This window comes from Schistocerca cancellata, chromosome 8 (assembly GCF_023864275.1).
Source record: "Schistocerca cancellata isolate TAMUIC-IGC-003103 chromosome 8, iqSchCanc2.1, whole genome shotgun sequence".
Lineage (NCBI taxonomy): Eukaryota > Metazoa > Arthropoda > Insecta > Orthoptera > Acrididae > Schistocerca > Schistocerca cancellata.
In genome coordinates, this window is record NC_064633.1 from 425704846 (window position 1) to 425726358 (window position 21513).

Sequence of the window (21513 nt, forward strand, 5' to 3'; positions counted from 1 at the left end):
CAATTTATCAATTAGGATGAATGGGCATAGGCAGAGGGTGCATACTGGCAATATGCAGTATCCTGCTCCCGAGCATGCTTTATAACATGACAACTGTGAAGTGGGAGGAGGAGATGGACTAACAGAAGAGTGGAATAAATAAAATAGCCAGGCAATGTTGCATATCTCAGCTAACACAATTTGAAAAAAAAAATATCTTTGATGCTTACCCTTAGTTCCTGATGAATGTATGTCAATAAGCAGTTTCATCAGAAGATCCATATCAATATTTTCATCATTGAAGCTATGGTGATAGATCTCCAGCAGTTTTCTATCTTCTTCACTCACTACTTCTGTCAATCCAGGCAAAGGTTCGGCAACAACCATTTCTGCATTCCTGATGTAAAAGTCAAGTGTTATTGGAATTCAAAGCATTTTTCCCACTTTTTAATATGACTGATGCTTCTGTAGCGCTCTCCCACCAAACTAATGGACTACTACCAGAAGTACACTGAATAAAATCAATTTTACATAACCTTTACGCATTACATTATGTGATGAATTGCAACTCATATTTTCCTCTTTTAAACAAATAAACAGAAATATTCCACTTTCTGGTCTTATATAATATTATTTAATAGCAACTTGTCAATGAACCATAAAAAAAGGGAATCAAATGCAATGATTGCTGCAGGGCAATGCATAGAGACTGCAGTAATTACAGTGTGTGATGAAACGCAAATCACTCAGAATGGACAGAGAGAGAGGGAGAGAGAGAAATAATGTAAGAATTCACAGATTAATGCAACAATATAATTAAGTTTTAATGCTATATTTCAAGTAATATAAATTTAAAAAGAACTTATACATAATATACTGAAGCTTAAAGTTTAGTCACAACTAATAATGTTCCACACAATCTCCTTCTATATCATGATACATGTGTAAGAAACAAAGAACTACGGAATCCTAAAGATTCAAACTCAATGCATTTATGTACTTTATCAGACAATTACCCCATGTTTTACTAACAATCTTGTTTCTGATCAAAATATTAATGGCAAGCAGATGGGCAGTAACTAGAAAGTCTGTTTATTTTGTGCTATATGTGGCTAAAATGTTCTACTCATTTCATCCTTGGTAGAGCTACAGTATTTCAACTACTGTGTTTTTTCCAATTCTTGAAATAAAATCTAAATTTTGTTACTGTTAACATGCAGTAGCCCTGCCAAATGCCATGCATGGAAAGCCAATGTACACTGACATCCTAATGCAGTCTAATTATAAGCATTTACTATCCAGTGAAAGCAGATGGCACTGACATGGTAAGTTTTGGACCATTCTCATGACTTGCTTGGAAATTTCTTTCTCAAAACTCCTTTGACTAGAATAAATTGGTACATTTACATGCGTTTATTACACAACTGTGTAATAACGTAAAAGTAAACCTGCATATTCAGTGGAGTTAAGCAGAGAGCATTGTATCTCCAATCATGAATAGGGTAATGTGGCCATTTCAAATTTATAGTGTGTGAACACTGTCACTTTATAGCAAGGTGGGTTGGCAGCATGATCGTCTGACAACATGCACTGCAGATCTGCCTCCTTGTGGTCACTCACAGTAAACAAAACCAACTGGTAACTACTAATTACAAGTTTTGGCTCATATCAGTACTCAATATATCTGAGTGATGCCTTCTTCAAGAGAACTGGCATAGCTATATACACCCAAACAGTGGAAATGATTCCCACACAACCAATTCGGTCTCTAGGCAATTATGAACAGCAGTACAAACTCTAGCACTGTACCACTGGAAGGAGGTTCCCAACAGAACATTTGGAATGAAACCTGGATCAATGGCATCAGGATTTTTCTGGTACTTGATGATCATCGTAGAAGAGTGTGCATTTGGCCAGGTATCAGTGCACAGATCAGGGTCAGGTTCGGCACAGAAGTGCGTTACTCATGTTTTGGGTCAATATTATTTATAGATGTCAGACACATCTCATCACTGTCAAGGATAACTTGAGGACTGGGCAGCATGCCTGGGATGAGTTGAAACCTGCAGCGCATCATTGCAGGATTCCTCTTCACACACCACATGCCCTCAGGTGGATCACTATCGAACAATGCAACAGGCCTGGGTATCAACATCTCAGACACAATGTGGACAGCATGCCAAGGAGGATTCAAGCATGCTATAATGCACAACCCAAATGATATTACAGCAGATTTTGGTTCACTGATGAGTAAATAATTGCATTGTCAAACAGACTGCCTTTATATTGGTTACTGTTTTTTATGTTATTCATGGTAAAGTTATTTTTCCAGTTCTTACAGTTTTATGTTTTCAATGCCTTCTCCCCATGAATCAAAACCCACATAGTTCTGAAGATATGGAAGTGGTGCAATTGTTTTTTGGATCGGTTTATGTGAGATAGGGGAAAATTTCTCTACCTGATATACAGGTGGCATTGATACCCATTAGATTTTTATTTTACTATGCATGGTACTTATCCAGCAATAAAGTAAGACAAGTGTGAACTTGACCTGCAGAATACATTTCTTTATGCATGATCTCAATTTGATTGAGTAGTGGTGTCCTTCTGGCTGAGGCCAAGATGTTAGCTTTTTATGCGCAATATTTCAACGACTGACCCAGATTCAGGTGCTGTGAGTTTTCTTGTTATGTGAACTTGCTGTCTGGACTGCAACCAGTCTGTGAACTACTGTCGACTTCGCATTGCTATGTACAGCTGAGGTCTATCCTAACATACATTATTTCCTTTGATGCTCTTTTGTTTTTCAGAGCCTGCACTAATATTCTGTGAAACACAAATTATCTCAGTTTTGCCCAGCTTTGGTAGATGTCATGGACCCTGAGATCTTAATAAATTGAGTGCCAGGCCTCAAGCCTTTTTGAAATGGAAAGCTCAGACTCTGTTAATTAGATTTTAACCAGCTTTATTTTGATAAGACTCCTTAATTATAGGGTACCAGAAACGTGGTGTTTGCACTACAATCCCATCATATTTCATTTCATGATTATATTCATCAATTTCATTTCATGATTATACTCGTGACTATGGTCAGTGACAGCTGATTTGCTTGGTTATTAATAGCTGGAAGGCCATGAGAAGAACCGTGTGAGCCTATGTCTTGTGACAAATTCATTTTAGCCAAGCGATTCTTGAGATTATCTGGCTGTCTCTCCTTCTTGGCTTTAGATATTTGTCTTGAAGTGACTGTTCTTTAGAACTACCAGGAGGACATGTATGGCTTATGGAATGTTATGGACAGGAACAGTCATTGTTTTGCATTAGGTTGGGATGAAACTAATAAGAAACAATATAACGAATTTCTAAAAATGAGGGACCCAGAAATATCAGATAATGTACATCTTACCCTTGATACAGCCAGACAACCTTGGTGGATAGAGACTGTTGAGTCACTCAGTTTTCAGACATCCAGTATGGAAGGATGGTAATTACTAAGGGAGCTGGATTGAAACAAAATTAAAGTAAGGAACAACACTCGTATATCAACTAATAGGATTACATCACATTTACTGTTCACATCCAGAGCACCAAGGGATAAAATTCATAAAAGATACATCAGATGCAAACCTACATTGTTCAAAAAGAACCCTAATGAACAATCTGAGTTCTCAAGAACTTTCTCTACATCCAAAATTTCTGCTGCTCTTACAACTCTAAAAGCTAGAATGGCACCAAGAAATGATGCAATCTAGCCAGAATATTTTCTGCATAGCAGGAACTACACAAAAAGATGGCTGGCGAATTTCTTCTTTGACATTAAGAAATCTGGTTCAATCACACTAAAAATAAGCAATTCAAAATCCTAGCAATACTAAAGCCCAGCAAGGCATCAGACCAATCTAAGAACTATCGCCCAATTGAGCTCTATTTATAAGTTCCTTGAAAGAAGCCTATACAACTGGATTAGTCCAGTGACCTAAATCTTATCTTTAACATCATTTGTTGAAGCAGGATACCAAATGAAGCAGAAAATATCAGTTGCTTTTTGTGATCTAAGTGCAGCATTTGATGGGTTGTAGCCATGGACTGGTTTATTACCCCTTGTTCCATGCATGTTAGCTGAAAAGCGATTTACAGTAACTACACTACCTGTCCAAAAGTATTGAATAATGGCTTACCACAGGGATCTGTCCTTGCTCCCCTCGTATTTAATTTATATATACCTGATGTTCCTCCAACACAGTCCAGAAAGTTTGGCTATGGGGACGACTGGGAAACAGCTACCCAACACAAAACCTTCGAAACAAATGAAGAAACCCTAGCTTCTGATCTAAACATCTGAAGCCAATATTTCTGTAAATGGAGGTTACAACCAAAGGCAAATAAAACAGAAGTTTCATGTTTCCATTGGTGCGATAGAGTGGCACACAGAGCATTTGATGTGTATTTTGAGTGAGACAAATTTCATCATAACATGCACCCATAATACCTTGGGATCACAAATAAGACACTTTCTTTTTAACGGGCATGTGACACAAACATCTGCTAAGCTCAAAAGCAGAAACAACATTCTCCATAAACTCCATAGTACTCGTTGGGGATCATCAGCACACACTCTTCAGGTATCAGCACTCAGAGTACTGTGTACCTGTCTGGCTTAACAATCCACACATAAAAAAGATCGATGAACAACTTAACCAGGCCATGTCCATTGTTAGTGACTCAATATGATCTACTCCCACATACTGGTTACCTATCTTGAGCCACATTCCACCTCCTGCTATCAGACGGAAAAGCATGCTACTGGGTGAATACTTGAAGATTGCTGATAACGCCAACCTTCCAATATGGAACAATATATTCCCTGAAGAGTGAAAACGGCTAAGGTCAAGACATATGACTCTCATCACAGGCAGGTCTCTCATGGGAGCTTAATTCAATATCACTAATGAATGGAAAAGCTGCTGGCAATGAACCTGTCCTCTACAATCTTCATCACCATCGTGTGATTGTGGTGCAGAACAACAGTTGGCCAAGTTGCACCAACATGTCCCACATATGCCTACAAGGATCCTTTTGAAGATTTTCTGACAGCACAAATGATGTGATTAAATACATAAAAGACCTCAATATCTGTACGTAGTTGTTTTCATTTGTGTTATTTTATGCTGGAGAGCTGTGATTAAATGTTGATGTGTAGTAGTTTTGTAATCTTTGTTCATGTATCGTCATACAATAAATAAATAAATAAATAGTTTGTTGTTTTAGTCCTGTGTGTGGCTGTTGTTCTTCGCATGTATCCTTGACTGTTCTGATAGTCTGGCCCTCTTAAGACACGGCACACCACATGGAATGCAATATACACTAGGGTTTTGGAGACATAGATTGTCTTTAACATTACATCTAAACCTTTTATCTTTGTTGAAGGGAGCAAAATACACTCAATGCCATGTTTCTGTAGGAGTCTACAGATCTTTTCCAGATACTGGCTCAGCATGAGGTCTAAAGGCAATTCTTCTTGGCTTTTCATCCTCTGTCTCAGACTCAAGTTCTTTCCCAGGCATTCTTGATTTTGACTGCAACACCAGGTCAGTCTAATGATCCAAGTACCCATTCCTTCGGAACACTAGTCGTAGGTGATGTAATCCTTCAATAAGACTCTCCATATGTGATAGTGATCGAGCTCTAAGGACCAGAGTCTTTGACATCAAACTTCTTTGTAAAGGATGGTGATGACTAAAGGCATGGAAATAGAGGTGAGTTTGTGTAGATTTTATACATACATTATGAGCCATTGTTCTGTTAACTAAGACATCATGGAAAGGCAACTGTCCATCTTTTTCCAGTTCCATCACAAATTTTATATTACAATGGATGGATTTAAGGGTTCCAGGAATTCTTCAAGTTTTCCCATTTCATGTGGCCACACCACAAATGTATCATCTACATACCAGAAGAAATATTTTTGTTTCAATATGGCAGGTTTTGGTGCCTTTGCTTCCTATTACATAACAAAAATATGATTTACTAAAAATTACATATTGCACAAGGCACACTTATGAAAGATCACTGTATTATTTCACAAAACATATTTTGTTCTGCAGATATGTGATAAAAATTTACTGCAAGTATGCTCAAGGTTTGCAATAGAGTAATGACGCAGAACAACAACTTCTGATTGTCATGTATAACGTTACTCCTGGAAACTCTCACTTTTGAAATTCAAAACTTCTAATGACGAACTGGCAATGAGTACAACATACATGGGTTCCCATACCTGCATGCATTCTACCTTGTGCCCCAGGATAAACAAATCATTGCACAATCATCTATCAATGGTCACTCATGACAAATTCAGAGTAATCATTCTTGGAGATGTTTCCATGAAGAATGGAACAGTTTGTCATGTCTTGTGAACGGGATGTCATAAGACTTTGTGCTGTAAGTCAGCAGAGCAGTCAGGACCAGAAAAGCAAAATGTACAATATTAGTTGATCAGATTACGGTCAGATTGTGGGTGTCCTTTCTATGAGTCACACATCTCCACGGTCAAGCAGGCACAGGGCTTTTCATGTCCCACAGTATCAACAACGTTCTGTGAGTATATTGATTCAGGAAAAAAATCCACCACCAGGTTCAGCTGCAGTAGGCATCAGCGTATTGCATATTGATGTTAGTCTGGATGCCTGAAGCATGGAAAAGTTTCACCCAGCCACTGGTAAGTTGCAGTACGTGTTAGTACATGGCAAGGGCTAGCTACAAAGTATGCTGAAAAACACACAATGCGATGAATCCTACTTGCCATTAGGGGATTTTCAGGTATGTGTTTCAGGTCCCATCATATGAAGATTGTTTACAGGGGATGAAATGGGCCCATCTAATATGTCTGTCATCGTCTCTCACTCACGAGTAATAAAAACATGCTGTCTGATCATATAGGTTGAGCATTCATGAATCAGGAATGCTCCCCAACATTTTCAGGGTCTTCTGGAGTCCATGCTATAAAGCATCACTCCCATCATTAGGGTACAATTTGCTACTACACACTACTAGACAAAGTGCCATTAATTTGATTGTCTATGAATGTAATTTCATTTCATTCCCAAGAAACTGCATTTCAAGACAGATAAATATCTCTGCTTAAGGCTAATCCAACGCAAACTTCAACAACAAGCAATGAGAAGCCCCATATGTGCAAAAACCGAAAACTATCTATATAAATAAAAATGTAAATGTTTGTTTCTTCAAAATCATATATCTCCAAAATTTCTTCACCAAGGGCTTTGAAATTTTGACACAATGCAACATTCAAATAGATGTGTATTTTTATATAACATATAGATAATATATAAATATAATAGAGGGAAACATTCCACATGGGAAAAATATATCTAAAAACAAAGATGATGTGACTTACCAAACGAAAGTGCTGGCAGGTCGATAGACACACAAACAAACACAAACATACACACAAAATTCAAGCTTTCGCAACCAACCATTGCTTCGTCAGGAAAGAGGGAAGGAGAGGGAAAGACGAAAGGATGAGCTTTCTATGTGGGAATGACCAGCAACAAACTGTCCATTCGCATGAATGGACACAGGCAGACAGTGTTTGTTGGTAATAAGGATCACCCTGTGGCTAAACATGCCTTGGTGCACGGCCAGCACATCTTGGCACAGTGTTACACCGTCCGGGTTATCTGGATACTTCCCACTAACACCAACCTGTCAGAACTCCGGAGATGGGAACTTGCACTTCAGTATATCCTCTCTTCTCGTTATCCGCCAGGCCTCAATCTCTGCTAATTTCTAATTTCAATTTGCCGCCGCTCATATCTCACCTGTCTTTCAACAACATCTTTGCCTCTGTACTTCTGTTTCGACTGACATCTCTGCCCAAACTCTTTGCCTTTACAAATGTCTGCTTGCGTCTGTGTATGTGCGGATGGATATGTGTGTGTGTGTGCGCGCGAGTGTATACCCGTCCTTTTTTCCCCCTAAGGTAAGTCTTGCCGCTCCCGGGATTGGAATGCCTCCTTACCCTCTCCCTTAAAACCCACATCCTTTCGTCTTTCCCTCTCCTTCCCTCTTTCCTGACAAAGCAAAGGTTGGTTGCGAAAGCTTGAATTTTGTGTGTATGTTTGTGTTTGTTTGTGTGTCTATCGACCTGCCAGCACTTTCGTTTGGTAAGTCACATCATCTTTGTTTATAGATAGATAATATATAAATGTATATATAAATATTTTAGGGGAAATCTATTTAAAAATGTACATGTTAGTTTCTTCAATATCTTAAATCTCTGCCATTTCTTCACTGATTGCTTCGAAATTTTACATTTGAATAAGCCTGTTTTTATGTACCTATATTTAAGCATATATAATACATAAGTAAATATGGAATTTGTAGAGGGCAAACATTATTACCGAAAACCTCGAAAAGTTCTTGACCGATTTACTTCAAATTCTTACACAGTACCGTATTAACTCGAATCTAAGCCGCACATTTTTTCCGGTTTTTGTAATCCAAAAAACCGCCTGTGGCTTAGAATCGAGTGCAAAGCAAGTGGAAGTTCTGAAAAATGTTGGTGGGTGCCGCCACAACTTACTTCTGCCGTCAAATATATGTAGCGCTACACAGGCATGCTTTGTAGGCACAAAGATAAATCCTGGCGCCAAAAACTCTGCGCCAAGAAATAAATTTAAAAAAAAGGTGGAAGATGAGCTTTTTTTCTCCGCCCCGAGTTTCGACCACTACATTTTCATACATTATCCAACGAAGTAAATACAAATTCCGTATTGTTCATCTTCGAATGTAGCAGCATTTCAATGTACTACGAAAATCCGACTGGCAAGTCTGTTTGGGATGTTTGTCAATATGGCCAACTCTACGTTCTGAATTTTTTTCCTATCTGTGAGAAGAGATGGTTGCTAATAGGAACTTTTATAAATTGTGAATCACATGCATTATTCTCGTCACCATAAGAATAATACGAATATAAACATTTTGCCATGTATTGTTTCATGTTTGCTGCTATCTCATTTAAATCCTGTCTGCCTAATAAACTACGAAACTAGAGTGAGACAACAGCAAACGCGGAAGAATATACATATCATGTCATGTTTATATTCATATTATTCTTATGCTGAATACTGATACAGTCAGAAATGAAGAACGCGCAACTGACTAGATTTTTAAATCTAAGGTGACTCTAATTTCTGTGCAGAATGTAATGTACTAAAGAGGCGCCTGCAAAGATTTCCAAATGGAGAAAAATTTTCGTTAAACTCTCGTTCAGAACATCTTCTATCATACGCAGTCTATTATTTGATTCTTGTTGATCATTACCAAAGAAAGCAGCAGTGTAAGTAACAACAAATAGCAGTTTCTTGCCATTGTTTTGCTAATGAGACGATTCCTCTCTTTTTTTATTGTAAGCGGCGGTAGCGCACACAAAAGCAAGCCATGCTGCGAGCGGCGACAGGCTGTAAACACGCACTATCAGAATGCGACAAACAATGCATGACACAGTACAGTAATGGATTTTCAGCTTAGAGCGATGTAAACACCTATAACAAAGAAAACTGCACTTATCAGATCAAAGAAAAATAAGCAATCAATTCAAACCAGACGAAGCACGTGGAAAAGGAAGGGTACCCGTATAAATACGGACGGAGCACCTGACGCATAGCAATGGCTACCTGGTAACGCTTAACTGCTAAGCTTACGATTGGAACCAAACTGCTGTAGCTGTATCGTCATTCACTCGATCTAAATTGTGTCTCATATTACAATGGACCAACTTTGTTTCGATTTGGAGATGTGGCCTATAACTTTTCTCTCCCCTTGAATTTTGAGTCTCAAATTTCAGGTGCGGCTTAAGATTCGGGAAATTTTTTTTCCCGTGATTTCGAGTCTCATTTTTCAGGTGTGGCTTAGACTCGAGTGTGGCTTAGATTCGAGTAAATATGGTACTCTAATCAACATTTGGACAGACATAAGTTATATATATTGAGAGTGAAATGTTGTTTGCAAACAAGAGAAGTTGTATTTACAGCTTATCAGCTTATGATTAGAATACTCCTACTAAAGAAAGTGAATTAGCAATAACAATAAACAAAGCTCAAGGTCAGAGAGGGTGAGGAGGAGAGAAACAACAGAGGGGTCCAAGGAAATGGACATATGAAGTAGAAGGGAGGAGATGGACAGAGAGAGGAGGCAGGAGGAAATGAAAACACATGGGAGGAGAAGATGGACATAAAAAGGGGGAGGGGGAAGTGATAGACAGAGAAAGAAAGAGAGAGAGAGAGAGAGAGAGAGAGAGAGAGAGAGAGAGAGAGAGAGAGCACAAAGACATGAAGAGAGTGGGGGAGAGAACATTCAAGTTATTGAGAAAATATTCCACTAAGTATCTCTTGCATAGTTCATATTTCAGTCCTTCACAATATACTTTTTACAAGTCTTGGAGCAATTCAGCCATTTATACCAAAGTTGGGATATTTCACAAATGCTAAAGTATATATTACTTACATGTAAGCCTCCAGCAATTCGACCATTGCTGGCTGGTTAAGATTGTGTGCCCAATCTAAAGCTGTCCAATCATTAGATGAGCGCAAGCAAACATTCGCTCCAAGGCTGAGCAACTGTTCTGCTGTATTAAGACAACCACGACCTGCAGCCACCATCAGTGGACTCACTCCTGTTTCAGAATGCTGTTATAGAAAAACAGACAGAATGCTAGAGCCAAAGACTTGGATTATGGCGATGTGCTTGCAACCATATGTCCACAAGTAGACAATTAACAGAGGTAGAGAACATAACATAAATCAAAACTTTCAACTTCTAGTAATCTTAAGGAAACTGGTTTTAGATTTCTAGCAAATGCTATGGACACACAATTGTTTAAATCACTGCAACCAAGGATGATGTTATATTCAAATAACACTTAACTTATATTCAAGAGACATTTCAAAAGATACTTTAGGACAGAATAGAAGAAAATAATTTATTTTACAAAATTCTTTTACAGGCCTTCAATATAATCTCCATTCTGGCTTATGACAGCTTCCCAACATTTTGGCAACTTGTGCATTCCATATAAGGCACCTTCACTGTTGAGTTGTCTGATTACTCGGGTCAGTTGCATTGGAAGCTTCATTAGTTGTACCAAAACGTTTTCCACGGATTTGTTCCTTCAATTTGGGAAACAAAATCAAAATCTGCTGGGCTCATATCAGGACTGAATGGTAGGTGGGGAAGTAGTTCCCATCCATACTTGTCAACTGTTTCTCATACTGGTAGGGAAATATAATGTCTTGCATTGTCGTGCAAAATGAGTACACCAGCTGCAAGCATGTCAGGCCTTCTTTGATGAATTTTCAGGCACAAAACATTTTCAGAAACATCTTGTAGTACACACCCATTACGATGTTCCCTGGGGCACTCTTATTTGTAGCTATGAGCCCGTTCATGTTATATGCAAAGATCATCATCAGTTTCGCCTTCGATTGTTTGCGGCACAATTTTTTCAGGTGTGTAGTGCCGGAATTTTTCCATTTTACAGCTGAGACTTCAGTTCTGGCTCCAAATCTCATATCCAGGTTTCACATCAAGTGCAACAATCCTTTTCAGAAACTGTTCTCATTCTGTTCAGTAACATGAAGCAATTCTTCTCCGATTCTTTTGCGACCCGCTTTCTGCTCTTCACTCGGATCATGCAGAACCCATTTGGCAGAAATTTTTCTCATCTTTAACTTTTCTATTAAGATTCTGTAAACTGAAATAACAATCTGGCTTCATATGCAATTTCCTCATTTTTTGTTGATCCTATCTCAAAACGTCATTAACAATAACCTGAGAGGTGTAATTTGTTGCCGTTGGTAGCCTTCCAGTTCTTGGGTTCACTGGAACAAGCAGACCCCTTCGATAATGTGCTACTAATCACTACACTATTCTCACACCTCTCTCAAAGTGCCGCATATTTCTGTTGGTTTTTTTCCATGTACTGATGGAATTTTGATGTAGGAACAATGGTCACTATGTGTAATCCAACCTGACCTGCTTTTAGTTTCCATTTTAAACCTGCAACAAATATATGACTGTCAGGCCTAAAGTCTCACTCACAGATGACATGAATTTCAACTTGATCGTACCACCGTAACGGTCGCAAAAGTGCAGTGTGCAGGACTTTTGAAACTACACACATACAAGGGTGGAAATATCTGTTGGAAGCTGTATTAAAGAACCTGAAAGACACAACATTAAAACACAAATATTAAAAAAAAGATATGGCTCTCTTACATAAATATCAGAAGATTGAACTGAACATGTGTAAGTTCTCATTCAATTATCAACAGGCACATGAAAAGGAACAATAACTTTGCTAGCTTTTGGATAAATCTTTTAATGAGCCAGAGCAGCGTTTCCAAACTCATAGGCTGCAACCCACTTGTGGGCCGTGGACAATGTGGCAATGGGCCACAAGAGCTGGTTATGTGTCCAAGACAAAAATTATTGTGAACTTGAGGGTTTTCTCTCATCAGTCATCATGGTCAGCAAGAACAGAAGTTGAAATGCTTCCCGTAATTTTTTTTCTTTTTTTGTTGAAAATGACTGATATCATCTGCTACCAGGTGACCGGAAGCCTGCACCCCTACAGATCATGCTACAGGGCTGGCACATGACTGGCTGCTAATAGTGTAAACACATAACATGCCACAATCCTGTTGTAATTTGTTGAGTTGGTAGTTTCTCTGACACTACTGTCCATAAGAATGACTGGCTTGAATTTTGATCTTTTAATACCCTGACACAAGCAGGAAGGAGGGGTGGTTGGTATTTTAAGTCCCATCCATGGCTAAAATTATGACAGATGGAGCTTTGCTTGGATTTCTTACTGCTGGTGGGGAAGAAAGCAACCATTCCGGCATCTGCATGGAGTGACCGGGGTGACCGCAGACAGCTGATATCTGGATGGCTGACCCAAGAATTGAAGTGGGTGTCTTGAACGCAAGTTGAGAGTGTTAGCTAATACACCGTGGTGGTATTGCTGAATTACTATTCCTTGAGACACTTGATAGAACTGTCAGCAAACTACCAATGTGAACGACCCTTTTCAACTCTACTTGTTTTTGAAGAATAAGTACAGGAATAGCTGAATGTAGATAGTGCTCTGAGGCTAAAATTAACCATTTTAATCCAGATATTGATTCTTTCATCAGTGACAAAAAATTTCAAAAATCACATTGAGTTCTTTTTAATACCGACCATATAATTTTGAGTTTTCATATATTTGTGGCAGCTAAGTAAATACAATAAAAACCTTTATATATTTAAAAAGAAAGATGATGAGACTTACCCAACAAAAGCGCTGGCAGGTCGATAGACACACAAATAAACACAAACATACACACAAAACTCTAGCTTTCGCAACCAAAGGTTGCCTCGTCAGGAAAGAGGGAAGGAGAAGGAAAGACAAAAGGATATGGGTTTTAAGGGAGAGGGTAAGGAGTCATTCCAATCCCGGGAGCGGAAAGACTTACCTTAGGGGGAAAAAAGGACAGGTATACACTCGCGCACACACACACACATATCCATCCATACATACAAGACACAAGCAGACATTTGTAAAGGCAAATGTCTGCTTGTGTCTTGTATGTATGGATGGATATGTGTGTGTGTGCGCGAGTGTATACCTGTCCTTTTTTCCCCCTAAGGTAAGTCTTTCCGCTCCCGGGATTGGAATGACTCCTTACCCTCTCCCTTAAAACCCATATCCTTTTGTCTTTCCTTCTCCTTCCCTCTTTCCTGACGAGGCAACCTTTGGTTGCGAAAGCTAGAGTTTTGTGTGTATGTTTGTGTTTATTTGTGTGTCTATCGACCTGCCAGCGCTTTTGTTGGGTAAGTCTCATCATCTTTCTTTTTAAATATATTTTTCCCACGTGGAATGTTTCCCTCTATTATATTCATATCATTAATTTGAATCCAATAAAAACCTTTTCTTTATAAAGAAAAGTACATATTTTTCAATCCTTCTAGTACAGTATGTTTTCTAATTAGGTCTCTCTCTCTCTCTCTCTCACACACACACACACACACACACACACGTGTCAGGTAGGGTGAGCAGAGGGAGAAAGAGCCAGGAAGCATGAGTAGGGTTTGGGAAGGGATTGCTAGTGTCTCAGATGGCGTCTGCAGATATAGCAGATTGAAATGTGGGAAGGCGATGCAGCAGATGCAGGAGCTAAGAATGCAATATATGGGCACGAGAACAGTAAGTTCATGTGGTGCATGATGACAATGATGTGGAGGTGAGGCTTGGGAGAGAGTGACTGGACAAATGAAGGGAAAACTTTTGGGTAGAGCGTTTGGGAGCAGTGAGTTAGCTGAGATTGAGGCCAGGAGGATTAAAGGAGCAAGGAATATGTTGCACAGATAACTCCAACTACCATCTGTGTAGTTCAGAAAAGCTGGTGCTGGAGGGAAGTACCCAGATGGCATGGGTTGTGAAGCAGCCAATGAACTCTTAGTATATTGCGCTCAGCAGTATGTTGTGCCACTGGGGGGTCAACTCTGTTCTTGGCCGTAGCTTAGTGATGGCCATTCATTCTGGTGTACAGCTAGTTGGTAGTCATGCTCATATAAAATGCTGCACAGAAACTGCAGCAGAGTTGGCATATGACATGGCTGCTTTCAAAAGTGGCCGTGCTTCTGATGAAATAAAATAAGGCTGTGACAGGATTGTTATCCATTTCATAATGACTGGCCCCCTCACTCTGAGCTCATTCTGGTTACACTGTATGACGAACATCCATGTGTTGTATCTAGATGGAATTGTGAAAATAACTACTTTTATTTAGTGTAGGAATATATGCAGTAGTATTTAAGATTAAATGTGCTTTTTCCAAGCATTTTTTGGCAAGTGTCAACTCTGAGGAATCACAGAAGGCAGACTGTAATTAGGAGAAAAATTTCTTTGCACAGTTTAAAGGTTCAACCTCTCTCTATTTGAAGGCGGGCTTTCATAATTTTCTGATTAGTCATTTCGTTGCTATAATGTCACACACAGGGTGGTGTAATTAAGCCTATCACTGTAGCTATTGTGGCAGAGAAAACATGAGTATAAAGCTTGAACATTTTTTGGTTACATTATGCATCATTAGTAATGAATACTGCTCATGTTGTCAGTTACGAATGTGTAAGGCAACTGCTTTAGTAGGTGTAATCCATGCAAGGCTTTGGTGAATTGTAGTTGTCATACCTAAGCACTGGCACTGTTTCAATGGATGACAAGAGCCTATTCACTAGCAAAGAATGGTAACTTCATACTCACATACCAATACAGCACTGGCTCATTCAGTTGTTGTTGTGAGGAGAAGGGGAAATTGGAAGTGAACTCACGATATGTAAGCAGCTCTCAATAAATGAAAATGAAACATGTTGTATATTTTAATAGTACATGACAAATTCATTAGCTCTAATATATTTTGCAGGAAAGAACGATGAATCAAATAAAGCCTACCTCAATCACTTCGGCTGATGACTGAGGTCTCACTTCTGCTATTGCAGTCTACTTGGGTTAGAGACAGTTCTATTGCTATGTCAAAACTACAGGCTCTTCATACATAACTGTTTTCAAGTTTTTGAGTATGACTCACTCAATTCCTCCAGAAACTTTCAAGAACACCTTTCACTGTGGAGAGATACATCTGTAAAATAATATTTACCTTAAAATTCTTATCCTTCTTTGCTGCCTTGTTCTTGATATAGGCCCAAATAAGCTCACAGTAGTTTAATTTCCTTATCCACTGAGTGCAATACGTTTTCCAGACGGTGTTACTGTGAAGTAAAGTGCAGCTGCCCATTTTTCAGTAGGCCTGTTTCAGTAAATTCCTCATAGGATGTGGCGTTAGATGGAAGCTCTACATTATTGCTTTCCATCCACTCAATAATAGAAACCTTTCTCGATTTCATAGATGGCTTTTGTGATAATGGAATTATTATTGTGTGATACACTGCCTGATCTATAACATTTGCAGATACATTTGACTATTTTTTGAGAGCACTCTTAAATCACTCTTTGTAGTTTCTTGCATTCACAACTTTGTTCCCAATGTGGCACATTGGAAAACGGAAACGAAGTCCCATGCTTCTTGACAGAGAGTAGGGGAATGATGCAGGAGACCCGCACTGCCGTACCAGGCAAGGTCCTAATGGAGTGGTTTGCCATTGCCTTCCTCCAACAGTAATAGGGATGAATGATGATGATGAAGACGGCACAACAGCACCCAGTCATCTCGGACAGGTGAAAATCCCTGACCCCACCGGGAATCGAACCCAGGACTCCATGCTCAGGAAGCGAGAATGCTCCCGCAAGACCACGAGCGGCACATTACAATACTTTTTTCCAGAACTTGACAGTGTTTGTATTCCTCCTTCCCAGCCATTTCAGTCTTTAACACTTCCTATATAATAAGCACATACATTTCATTTTTTGTTCCTCCCTTCCAAATTTTTCTGGTACGATTTGCACCACACAGACTCTCATCAGTGTAGTAAGTAGTCATTCTAGTGTTCTGCAAGTGAGTTATTTCCCACAAGAACTCATCTCTTTTTCCTGCTACACAGCCATTTTTCATCAGCATAGGTGTTTTGTGGAAAAATAACTGTGTAGCAGGAAAATGAGATGAGTTCTTGCCGGGTTTTCGCCCCCCCCCCCCCCCCCCCCCCCGAACATGGATCTTGCTGTTGATGGGGATGCTTGCGTGTCTCAGCAACACAGATAGCCGTACCGTAGGTGCAACCATAACAGAGGTGTGTCTGTTGAAAGGCCAGACAAATGTGTAGTTCCTGAAGAGGGGCAACCTTTTCAGTAGTTGCAGGGGCAGTAGTCTGGATGATTGACTGATATGGCCTAGTAACATCAAGCAAAACGGCCTTGCTGTGCTGATACTGCAAGCAGCTGAAAGCAAGGGGTAACTTCAGCCATAATTATTCATGAGGGCATGCAACTTTATTGTATAGTTAAATGATGGCATCCTCTTGGGTAAAACATTCCAGAGGTAAAATTGTCCCCAATTTGGATCCCTGGGTGGGGACTACTCACGAGGACGTCGTTATTAGCAGAAACAAACCTGGCGTTCCACGGATCGGAGCATGGAATGTCAGATCCCTTAATCGGGCACTGTTAGAAAATTTAAAAAGGGAAATGGATAGGTTAAAGTTAGATATAGTGGGAATCAGTGAAGTTCGTTGACAGGAGGAACAAGACTTCTTGTCAGATGAATAATGGTTAAAAATACAAAATCAAATAACGATAATGCAGGAGTAGGTTTAATAATGAATAAAAAAATAGGAACATGGATAAGCTACTACAAACAGAATAGTGTATGCATTATTATAGCCAAGACAGACATGAAGCCCATGCCTGCCACAGTAATACTGGTTCTGCAGATGAAGAAGAGATTGAAGAAATGTATAATGTGATAAAAGAAATTATTCAGATAGTCACGGTAGACAAAAATTTAATAGTCATGGAGGACTGGAATGCGATAGTAGGAAATGGAAGAGAAGAAAAAGTAGTAGATGAATATGGAATGGGGGTAAGGAATGAAAGAGGAAGCTGACTGGTAGAATTTTGCACAGAGCACAACTTAATCACAGCTAACATTTGGTTTAAGAATCATGAAAGAAGGTTGTATACATGGAAGAGGCCTGGAGACACTGGAAGGTTTCAGATAGATTATATAATGGTAAGACAGAGATTTAGGAATCAGGTTTTAAATTGTAACACATTTCCAGGGGCACATGTGGACTCTGACCACACTTAATTGGTTATGAACTGTAGATGAAAACTGAGGAAACTGCAGAAAGGTAGGAATTTAAGAAGATGGGGTCTGGATAAACTGAAAGAACCAGAAGTTGTAGAGTTTCAGAGAGAGCATTAGGGAACAATTGACAAGAACAGGGGAAAGAAATACAATAGAAGAAGAATGGGTAGCTTTGTGAGATGAAATAGTGAAGGCAGCAAAGGATCAATTAGGTAAGAAGATGAGGACTAGTAGAAACCATTGGGTAACAGAAGAGATATTGAAATTAATTGATGAAAGGAGAAGATATAAAAATGCAGTAAATGAACCAGGCCAAAAGGAATACAAACGTCTCAAAAATGAGATTGACAGGAGGTGCAAAATGGATAAGCAGGGATGGCTAGAGGACAAATGTAAGGATGTAGAAGCATATATCACTAGGTGTAAGATAGATACGGCCTACAGGAAAACTAAAGAGACCTTTGGAGAAAAGAGAACCACCTGTATGAATATCAAGAGCTCAGACGGAAACACAGTTCTAAGCAAAGAAGGGAAAGCAGAAAGGTGGAAGGAGTATTTAGAGGGTCTGTAGAAGGGCGATGTACTTGAGGGCAATATTATGGAAATGGAAGAGTATGTAGATGAAGATAGCCTGCCATGACAAAACTTTTCCATTTTGTGAGCAAGATGTATGAGACAGGTGAAATACCCTGAGATTTCCAGAAGAATCTAATAATTCCAGTCCCAAAAAAAACCATGTGTCGACACATGTGAAAATTACCAACTATCAGTTTAATAAGTCGTTGTTGTAAAATACTAACACGAATTCTTTGCAGACAAATAGAAAAACTGGTAGAAGCCAACCTCAGGGAAGATCAGTTTGGATTCTATACAAACGTTGGAACACACGAGGCAATATTGACCCTACAAATTTATAAAATAAATAAATAAAAAGATGGGTTAAGGAAAGGCAAACCTAAATTTCTAGCATTTGTAGACTTCGAAAAAGGTTTTGACAATGTTGAATGGAATACTCTCTTAAAATTCTGAAGAAGGCAGGGGTAAAATACAGGGAGCAAAAGGTTATTTACAATTTGTACAGAAAACAAATGGCAGTTATAAGAGTAGAGGGGCATGAAAGAGAAGCAGTGATTGAGAAAGGAGTGAGAGAGTGTCGTAGACTATCCCCAATGTTATTTGATCTGTAGATTGAGCAAGCAGTAAAGGAAACGAGAGAAATATTTGGAGTAGGAATTAAAATTCATGTAGAAGAAATAAAACTTTGCTAGGTTTGCTGACGACATTGTAATTCTGTCAGAGACAGCAAAGGACCTGGAAGAACAGTTGAATGGAATGGACAGTGTCTTGAAAGTAGGATATAAGATGAACATCATTAAAAGCAAAACAAAGATAATGGAATGTAGTCAAATTAAATCAGGTGATGCTGAGGGAACTAGATTAGGAAATAAGATGATTAAAGTAGTAAATGAGTTTTGCAATATGGGAAGAAAAATAAGTGATTGTTGTCGAAATAGAGAGGATCTAAAATGTAGACTGGCTATGGCAAGGAAAGCGTTTCTGAAGTAGAGAAATTTGTTAACATTCAGTATAGATTTAAGTGTCAGGAAGCCTTTTCTGGAAGTATTTGTATGGAATGTAGCTATGTATGGAAGTGAAACATGGATGATAAATAGTTTAGACAAGAAGAGAATAGAAGTTTTCGAAATGTGGTGATACAGAAGAATGCTGAAGATCAGATGGATAGATCATGTAACTAATGAGAAAGTACTGAATAGAATTAGAGGGCAAAGAAATTTGTGGCACCACTTGACCAAAAGAAGGGATTAGTTGGTAGGACATATTCTGAGACATCAAGGGATCACCAATTTACCACTGGATGGAAGCATGGAGGGTAAAATTCGTAGAGGGAGAACAAGAGATGAATACACTAAGCAGATTCAGAGGGATGAAGGTTGCAGTAATTACTCAGAGGTGACGAGGCTTGTATAGGATGCTGTAGGATGGAGAGCTGCACTAAACCAGTCTCTGGACTTAAGACCACAACAGGTTTTTGTAGCACTTTTTGTATCTGAAGCCCAATTTCCAAATAGCATGTCAAAAGGGTTGTTATCGTCATATTGGGATAGTCTACCACTTTGGTCTTCAATTTTTGCAATACAAATACTACTGCTGGAAGTCATGGATTTTCCTTCTTATGACTCCCTGTGTAAATTCATCCATACAAGCTTCTCTATATTCTCTCAAAATTTGTCTCACTGTACTTTCACTAATACTGACACATTCATAAGTTCTGTTCTCTACACTGATACAGAACTCCTTGTGTCCTGTTCTGCCCCCCCCCCCCCCCCCAATTCCCTTCTAAGTACTAAGTAAACATGCGAACTGCTCACCAGGCACTTTTCACAACTCTACGAAAAAAGGCGCTGTTTCAGCCAAGTAAAAGGCAACTAATCATTTCACAAGGACTGTCTCACAGGAATACACAAAAGTGAATTGCAGCGCAATTGTTTCCTATCTGATGGAAAGTCCCAATGTAAACATTGCAGCCATGAGCAATTAAATGGAAATACTATGGCAACATAGCATCGGGAGCAGGATGCACATGAAGACACAAAAACAAATACATTAAACAATTGATATTAGTGGTTATCAAATATTAAATGGAAATACCATAGCAACATAGCATCGGGAGCAGGATGCACATAATGACACAAAAACAAATACATTTAACAGTTGATATTAGTGCTTTACAAAGATTTACACACATGAAAACATAACAGCTATGAAAAGTAACAATAGTGCTTACATTTACACTTCTTGTCTTGTTTACACATATCACCATTAGACAAAATGTGGATACCTACATCTGCTATTATTACAAGAAAATGACTGAACAGTAAAAAATGAAAATTTGCCTGTAAGTAGAGAATGGTTGTATCCTTAAACTGCACAAACAAAATTGTTAATATAATTATGATCTGGCTTTTGTGGCTCATCAATGTCAACACTCACTAAAACATGCTCGAAAATGAACACTTTCTCTGAAACATTACTGTGTATGTCAACCCCTTTTCAACTAAAATGAAATATTTATATGTCAAACAAAAATAGATATTTCCACAGTTCCGACATGGTACAATACATCAATCTTCTTCACGCAATGTAGACAAAACAGAAGCTCAAATTGTAGGAGTCAAGTTGTCATGCTCATGTGTCGCATTTCTAACCCACGCACTTCCTGCCTCTCCCTCCAACATTCCAATCATCTGCGCGCGCGTGTGTGTGTGTGTGTGTGTGTGTGTGTGTGTGTGTGTGCGTGTGTGTGTGTGTGTGTGTGTGTGTGTGCATGTGCACGTGCACATGTACAAGTGCACACATGTGCAAAAGTTTTCCTTTTGTGCCTGTCAACGACTCAACACTTTTACTATTCGGAGAGCGGTCTCCTTTAATCCCAAATTATTTACATTCTTCTGGAACATTCATTACATACTTAATCCGTCAATTATCTTTGATGTGCTATTAATAACTCCTCAACTCCATCTACAACATTCCTACTACAATATTTCATTACCATCTTGCAACTTCCTCGTTCTGGTTCAACCCTCAGTCAATCCCCCCTTAACTGATCCTTGGTCCTTATTAAGGAATAACTGCTGTAGCTCCTTAGTCTCATTATTCAACATTACCTCCCTTAAGCCAGTATCAGTCT

The 21513-nt window shown here is 39.0% G+C and overlaps 1 protein-coding gene across 2 annotated transcripts in view; it reads right to left on the minus strand.

The window, feature by feature from the left end:
• LOC126094763 (3'-5' RNA helicase YTHDC2-like) overlaps positions 1 to 21513 on the minus strand; it is a 287438-nt gene that overhangs the window by 172591 nt on the left and 93334 nt on the right. For both annotated transcript variants that reach the window (XM_049909315.1, XM_049909314.1), the window contains exons 10-11: positions 10507 to 10688; positions 210 to 376 (exon numbers count right to left, since the gene is read on the minus strand). In XM_049909315.1, the coding sequence (XP_049765272.1) occupies positions 210 to 376; positions 10507 to 10688 (349 nt within the window). The remainder of the gene's footprint in view (positions 1 to 209; positions 377 to 10506; positions 10689 to 21513) is intronic.